Genomic DNA, 8,833 nt, shown 5'->3' on the forward strand with positions numbered 1-8,833 from the left:
TACTGGGCAAACAAACATATCTCTAATGCTTGAACTACAGTTGGAAGAGCAACAGTATGGAAAAGGGGTCTTATGGTTATTTTTGGATTCATCTCTTTCCTTGGTTCACCATATTTAGTAAGTAACCATACAGTACTGTTAAAATTGAAAGGTTTGTTTGATTGTAGACATTAGAATTACACCCATCCTGACATGGGTTATTTTCTGTATAACCAATCTGTTCATGCTGTATCATGTGGATTTGTATATGCTGTCCTCCCTGCTATCTAAAACCTGGAATTCATATGCTGTGTTTGTCAGTATGGATCAAGAAGATGGCTCACCTGGAAAAATAGTATAATACAGCAATCCTGTCGCTGCTTTGGACAGGCTGATGATGAATTTACGGGAGCATGCAAGAGTGTCCATGGTTTTAGATTCAGCCATTTCAGGTTCCATGTAGTATCACCTAAACTGGATTAGCATAATATCATACACAATAAGAGGATATCACCTCCATGTTCATCTTTAGCCTCAAGCTATGTTCAGTTAGATGTTTCTACCAGAGTGTCTGATGGGTGGGCGGGCGGGGCAGGCTTTGAACAGACCCTCTGCCTGTTTTCACTCCGCCTCAGAAGCATCGGAGCAATGCAATGTCCAACTTTATGCAATACATAGAAAACGTCTCTTAGGAAAAAGAAGAAGAAAAAAACAAGTGACCTCTGTTTCAGTCAAGGTGTACATAAATCCATTTGAACGCGCCTTTCTCTGGAGAGCATCCCTGTCTTCATCCTCTTCTCCAAACGAGAGTAAAAAAAAACAAATTAAATATTGTATAAATGTCCTGCTTAGAGTCCTTGTTTGTTGCTTGGTAAGTAGGTCTACATGATGATGTGTTACAAGCCAGTAGTATCATGTTGGTGTCTGTCTGACTGCTAGTCAGACCAGGGTGCCCGGGGTGGGCTGGTCGTTCAAGGGCTCTTTCAGGGTCAGATCCTGCATCTGTGAGGGGAAGGATTCTGGGTACAAAGACAACTCCACTGACCTGGGAAGGAGAGAGGGAGAGAGAGAAAGAGATACAAAGATAAGAGAATGGATGGGGGAAAGGAGACATATATATATATATATATATATATATAGGCATAAAAAATCATATTGTGATATGTTGTTCAACTTGTTTGAAAGCTGATAATGCTGTGATTTGGATGGAGAGATTAATATATGTATATAAGTGTCTGTTGCAGCAAACAGAACAGAAGACAATAAACTGACAAAACACTAGCAAACACATACATACATACATACATACATACATACATACATACATACAGTACATACATACGTACATACATACAAATATACAGTACATACATACGTACATACAGTACGTACATACATACATACATACATACATACATACAGTACATACATACATACATACAGTACATACATACATACATACATACGTACATATGTACAGACATATATACATACAGTACATACAGTACATGCATACATGCATACATGCATACATACATACATACATACAAATATACAGTACATACATACGTACATACAGTACGTACATACATACATACATACATACATACATACATACATACATACAGTACATACATACATACATACAGTACATACATACATACATACATACGTACATATGTACAGACATATATACATACAGTACATACAGTACATGCATACATGCATACATGCATACATACATACATACATACAAATATACAGTACATACATACGTGCATACATACATACAGTACATACAGTACATACATACATACATACAGTACATACAGTACATACATGCATGCATACATACAGTACATACATACATACATACATACACAGTATATGCATACATGTATACATACATACATATGTACATACATACATACAGTACATACATACATACATACATACATACATACATACATACATACGTACATACATACATACAGTACATACAGTACATACATACATACATACGTACATACATACATACATACACACACACGTACATACACACGTACATACATATATACATACATACATACATACATACATACATACAGTACATACATACATACATACATATGTACGTACATACATACATACATACATACAGTACATCCATCCATCCATCCATCCATCCATCCATCCATCCATCCATACATACATACATAGATACATACAGTACATACATACATACATACATCCATACATATTCTACACACATACATATGTACGTACATACATACATACATACATACATACATACAGTACATACATACATACATAGATACATACAGTACATACATACATACATCCATACATACTCTACACACATACATATGTACGTACATACATACATACATACATACATACAGTACATACATCCATCCATCCATCCATCCATACATACATACATACAGTACATACACTCCCTCACCTGCCGTGGAGTGGGTGCCCATGGAAGGTAGCGGACTGGGGCAGCTGAGAGGGGTAGTGGGCATCGCCTCCCTGGAAGGACTGAGGCTGGTGTTGGAGCTGGTGAGAGTGTGAGCCGTGCAGCGAGGCCGTTGTGCGTCTGCGGTTCGGCCCGCCGTTATCCAGACCCTTCCCTGAAGAGGAGGAGGAGGAGGGAGCGGCCGTAGGGTGGCCCAGGGTGTTCCGGAGGTACCAGTCCCTCAGACCCTCCAGAGCCAGGGCCTTGTGCAAGCTCCGTGTGGGGTCATCTGGGGTGGAGGAGTCAGGGTACTGGGGGGGTCTGTGGTGGTGGTTCTGGGGGGGCCCAGACCCGGGCCCAGGCTGCTCAGGCTGATGCTGGTGCTGGTGCTGGTGGTGTGGGTGGGGGTAGAGGGCTGCGTTGGAGGAGCTGGTGGAGGTGGGAGCGTTATTGTTGTTGTTGTGAGGAAGAGGAGGGGGCGGCTCAGAGTAGGCCGAGAGCATGATGGCTTCCTGCTGGTGCTGCTGGAGCGGAATGAAGGGACCACAGGACTTGGTCCGTGTCACTTTCACCCTGCGGGGCTCGCCGGGCTTCCCCCGTAGCATCAGGGGGCTGCTGTAGGCCGGTGGGCCCCCGGGGAGGTGCAGGGCTTGGGGCTGGGGTGGGAAGCCGTTGAAGTGTGGAGGAGGTGGGAGAGAGCAGCCCTCGACGGGCCAAGGCCTGGGGACCTTCCCATTGCCGTGGGACTGTTGTCTCTGGAGCTGTTGGTGTTGATGCTGCTGTTGTTGGACCTGCTGCATCTTCTGCTGCTTCCCCCACACATAGTCCATCAGGATCTCATTGTACACCCCTCCTCCTCCTCCACCTCCACCTCCTCCTCCTCCTCCTCCTCCTCCTCCTCCTCCTCCTCCTCCTCCTCCTCCTCCGCCTCCTCCCCGCCCCCCCATGGATGTACGCATTCTGCCCGGCTCCGTGTGTCCGTTGAGCTGCCCCACCCTCTCTGGACTCCCCCACTGGACTTGCCTCAGACGCCCGTCCGTCAGAGCCTCCGAGCTCTTATAAGGTCCGCTCCTGGCGGGCATGCCGGCTCTCTGACCACCACCACCACCTCCACCACCACCACCACCACCACCGCCACCGCCACCCCCGTCCTCGGAGGAGATGGTTCGGTCCAGGAGGGCCTCAGAGCTGTTGCTGCGGCGGGTGCAGGCGCTGCTGTAACCCTGCTGCTCGCAGGACCCTGAGGACGGCCCGTCCTGAGAATGGAGAGGCACCACCTGGGGAACCTCTGGATTGTCTGACCACTGCTGCTTGGCAGCTGGTCCGCTTGATACTTCTGACCTGGAGGGAGAGAACAAAGACACTGTTTAATGTCCCAAGCTAATTCATGTAGCCGAATACCTGTCTGTGCACTGATCTTATTGATGTTGATGATCACTGACATGATATTTCTGTTGTGTGAACCTGGAAAATGATTAGCTCAAACAAAAGTTACGACTGTATTAGCACCCTTAAAATGATAGAGAGATATTTTCTTAGCAGGACAAGAGTCCCTCTCAGAGTTCATATGATATAAGCAGACTTCCGACATCTGTCTGTCCGTGCTGTAAAGCTAACGTATGTAAATCTCACCTGATATGGACACTGGTTGGTCCGTTCCGAGACAGGAGAGGCGTGGCTGGCACACTTCTACCCTCCAGGTTGGACACACTCCTTGGCAGAGTGCGACTTGGGCTGGAAACACACACAGACACTATATTAATACTTAAACATCATACAGTTTCAAAACGGCATATAATAAATGTGATTGTGAGTGGGATCACACGTTGCATATATACTGTATATTACTTTTATATTGGCGTTGTGTGATTGATTGTAATCTGTCTGTAACACTAACCCTACTGCTCATCCTTCACAAACGAGATTGTATGTCAGTGGGACAAACCTGAATAAATAACCGTTGAATTGAATACAATTGAATTGAATTGTATTTATTTATGTGGTAATGGATCATACTCCGAATTGTAGCAGTAGAGATGTACTAATATGGTAGAGACTGTTAAGAGGGACAGGGTCAAACTGTGTGTTCTAGATACAGATACGGGTACGGGTACGGGTACGGGTACGGGTACGGGGACAGGGACGGGTACGGCTGTGGGTGCGGGTGCATGTACGGGTGCGGGTGAGGGTGCGGGTGCGGGTGCGGGTGCGGGTGCGGGTGCGGGCACAGGTACAGGTACAGGTACAGGTACAGGTACAGATACAGATACAGTACTACCTGGCAGAGCTGGCCAGGGAGTTGCGCCGCGTCCTCATCTCATAGTAGATCTCCACTGGGGAGAGTTTCCTACACAGCCTGCTGTCTGGGCTCCCCGGGGCCAGCCGGGGGCGCGAAGGGGACAGGCAGTCAGGGGCCCCGCCCGACGACTCATCTGCCAGGAGAGGAAGAGAGAAAGAAACAATGAGAGATTAGGAGGAAAGGGGGGGGGGGGTATGAAAAGGGAGAGACAAAGGGGAAGATAATTGCGATGAGTGACTGTAAACATTTACCCACCACTTTGTTGTATTTGAGAAAACAAATATGGATTTGTTGGCATGAGTTTCTTCTTTCCCATTGTCTTACCATTGTCATGGCCTGTGGAGTCAGACATGGAGCTGCTCTCAGACTTCACTGTGTCGTCTGTGGAATAACACACACAAAGGAGAGGTTACATTGGTGATCTAATGTTTTATAAGATAGGGCTTATTCACTGAACACAAATCTGAACACTAGCTTAAGATACATATTCTAACTCAAGACTTGTATTGACGTCTGTGCAAATGTCCTTGACATGTGCGTGGATCTCATGTTTCAATCCCAAGGATTCGGCCCTCGTTGTATTCAAAGAGGTATGCTAGTGTGGGCAAAGTGTTTGCTTTACCCAGGTGATTCTGCTGAGAGAGACCTGTGTGTGTGTGTCTGTGTGTGTGTGTGTGCGTTTGTGCTTGTGTGCGTGTATGCGTGTCCCTTTCCCTGGTGATTCTGCTGAGAGAGAGAGCTGCATCAGCTTCAGGGATAATGATAGGAAGGGACCCTCTGTTCCTGACTTCCTACCCTCTGCCCCCTCACAATACCCTGCCCTGCACGCCTGGCCTGCTTCTCTCGAAGGCTGACGTTTTTCCAGGGAGGGAAGAGGAACCCGCTTTCCTAATGAACTCCACAACCCCTTTCGCAGCACTAACCACACACACACACGAGCCGCACGCGGTGAGTTCCCACGGTGCGGCAATGTCATCATCACCTGACTGAGCTGGGGGGTTTTTTAACGACTACCTTATCTGAGCTACTTGGCTCCTGGTTAATAGAGGCTTGGCACAGGTACACACCAGACGAGTCTTCCATGTGTGTGTCTCCATAACAATAACAATAACATTGTGTTCTATGAGATCAATGTCATCACATGATGACACCCAAGTAAGCGCTGGTTTTCCAGAGCCAGATGACCTCTATCTGACGTGACAGTGACAGGTTACCTGTGTGACATCCTCTGTGGACGGTCCTCTTGCCGTGTGGAGGGTGCTGTTCTGAGTCGACATGCCTGCGTAGGGCGCTGCTGAACAGAGTCTTCTTAGGTTTACGCTGAGAGGCCTCCTCATCCTGAACAACAGGACAATGTAATCATGGAGGAGGAAGAGACGCATGTACACGCATAGACACACACATAGACACACACGTAGACACACACATAGACACACACATAGACACACACACACACACGCAGACACACACACACACACACACACACAGACACACACACACGCGCGCGCGCGCAGACACAGAGACACACACAAGCACGCATGCATAAATAGCTACATTATTGAAAAGGGCAGTTTTTCCGATTCAACCTATTGAGTTTTTAAATCTCATGTCAACTGGTCAGAATTGCTCTTTGTGCAAGTCACGACTTATAATCTCTCCTCTCTTGCTAAGCCAACAAACGAAACAATACCTTTAAGTTTGCTCACCAAAGTTCATTGGTTCCTTTGATGCTCAATAAAACACACACGCACACACACACACACACACACACACACACACACACACACACACACACACACACACACACACACACACACACACACACGAATTGTATTGTCACATAATAAAAGACTAGACTGAATTTTTACCTCTCCTTTGAGAATATTCTTGGGACCATGGCGGGACGAACCAACTCGCCTCTTCACATAGGGGCGTCTCTCTCCAGACTCCAGGGGGAAATCATTTGGAACCTCTCCTGTCAGCTCCTGTGTGGAGAAAAGAAAATGACACAAGAACACCGGTACTTTAGCCTCCACGTTCTGTCATGTGAATGCATAATTCATCACAATATAATAGTAATATACGCCATTTAGCTGACACTTCTATCCAAAGCGACTCACATTGCAGTGAGTGCATACATTTCAGTATATAGGGTCCCAGCGGGAATCAAACCCACAGCCTAAGCGTTGTTAGCGCCACGCTCTGCCAACTGAGCCACAGAGGACCATCCGAATACCCAAAGATGTCAATTTCACAATTTTCTAAACGGTGTGGTGACAGTCATAAGACCTGTGAAGCATGCGCCCAGGCTGTGAGCTGCATGGGCGCAGCCTGCGACTACACGGAACACATACTGCTGTGTCAGACGTCTGTACTGCCACAGGTTGGTGCCGTGCCGCCAGGGACAGCAGGTCTTGGCAGGACGAGAGTATCATTCTCAGTGAGCTCAGGGCTGCTGCTGCTGCTACCGGGAGAGTAGTATCACTCTGTAAGGGCTTAGGGCTCTCACACACACACGCACATGCACGCACACGCACGTACGGACTCATGCACGCACACGTGCGCACGCACACACGCGTCACTCTGCTAAGGGCTAAGGGTTCTCACACACGCGTGCACGCGTACGCACGCAAGCTAACGCACACACACACACGTGCACGCACACATACACACGCACGCACGTGTCACTCTATCAGAGCTAAGGGCTCTCACACACACACACACACACACGTACACACACACATTCTCTGTGCGGGCTGCTGTCTGCTCGGCCAGACTGACAAGGGGAGTGATGCGGTAGTAATGAGGGACAGGACTGACCGCCTCCTGCAGACACACGCGTCTCAGCTCGGCCAGACGAGTGTTCAGCAGACTCTGCAGGCTGCGCCTCCTCTCCTGCAGCTCCGTCATGCGCTCCACGCGCTGTTTACCGTCCTGACAGCCCTGCAGATCTGGGGGGCACACACACACACACACACACACACACACACAGATACACACACACACACACACACACACAGACACACACACACACACACACACACACACACACACAGATACACACAGACACACACACACACACCAAGATAAGACATGTTGCACAGCCTCCGTCACGAACGTATAACACCAAGTGACAATTGTACACACAATGGAGGACAGCATTTTCTTTTGAAATGGAATACTGGGTTACACACACACACACACACACACACACACACACACACACACACACACACACGCAGGCAGAAACACACGCACCACACACTAATATCAACCTATAACATGAAATCCATGGCCATCCAATCACAATCATTGAATGAGGTATGTATGTTTCCTCACCAGGCGCTGAGATCAGGTGACCTTTGACCTCCATGTCATGTGTCTCCCATGTGCCCCTGCTGCTGCCTTCACTGCTTGACAAACGCCCACTCACCTAAACACAAAGGGAAGGAGTCAGACAACACACACATCAGTGTGGACCCGTGACATCCCGATTCTCAACCCCTTTTTCCCCCAGTGTGTTCTCATTCTCTCCCTTGAAGGGTTTAAAAGGAACGGACTGTTGAGAGATATGGTTGAAAACTCCCTCAGGCTTAAGCCTATACCAATCTAATCCCATGCTTCTAAATCCATGTGAGGGAGTGAACAAGTGCGCACTTTGGGAAAAGTGTTAGGACAGTATGGTTTGAGGAGACAATTCCTCTGGGTCTGAGGCGTGCCAGTTGTAGTCATAAGTGCTGCAGTAGTTTTATGCTTGTGGCCGTTGAATGCAATCAGGGCAAGGCAGAATGTTTTTATGTCATATCATCAAATTCTTGATGTAGTCTAAAATAGACTCATCAGAAATGGTAAAATCCTGGCAGTTCCCCATCATCAGTCATTGCACACACATTTCACCAGACCACGGCTGCCTGCCCACGATTAGACATCTCCATACCTATCATGAAATATCAAAGGACATTTATGCTTTCCTCTGAAATCGAGTTATGTTGCCTAAGCTCTGAGGCACTGACGCTTGTGCTGAACGGTTGCTACATGTTATAGATATTGTCAAATCATTTGTCTGAAATGTG

The 8,833-nt window shown here is 47.4% G+C and overlaps 1 protein-coding gene across 1 annotated transcript in view; it reads right to left on the minus strand.

The window, feature by feature from the left end:
* Window positions 1-501: 501 nt before the first annotated feature.
* The window catches only part of ccdc120a (coiled-coil domain containing 120a), an 8,567-nt gene continuing 235 nt past the window's right edge, over window positions 502-8,833 (minus strand). Inside the window, exons 2-11 of the mRNA XM_083676013.1 lie at window positions 8,100-8,193; window positions 7,581-7,711; window positions 6,629-6,745; window positions 5,975-6,098; window positions 5,085-5,141; window positions 4,740-4,893; window positions 4,094-4,195; window positions 3,364-3,802; window positions 2,465-3,327; window positions 502-1,024 (exon numbers count right to left, since the gene is read on the minus strand). Coding sequence (XP_083532139.1) covers window positions 919-1,024; window positions 2,465-3,327; window positions 3,364-3,802; window positions 4,094-4,195; window positions 4,740-4,893; window positions 5,085-5,141; window positions 5,975-6,098; window positions 6,629-6,745; window positions 7,581-7,711; window positions 8,100-8,193 — 2,187 coding nt within the window. The 3' untranslated portion in view covers window positions 502-918. The remainder of the gene's footprint in view (window positions 1,025-2,464; window positions 3,328-3,363; window positions 3,803-4,093; window positions 4,196-4,739; window positions 4,894-5,084; window positions 5,142-5,974; window positions 6,099-6,628; window positions 6,746-7,580; window positions 7,712-8,099; window positions 8,194-8,833) is intronic.

Source organism: Argentina silus (genome assembly GCF_951799395.1).
Source record: "Argentina silus genome assembly, chromosome: 8".
Lineage (NCBI taxonomy): Eukaryota > Metazoa > Chordata > Actinopteri > Argentiniformes > Argentinidae > Argentina > Argentina silus.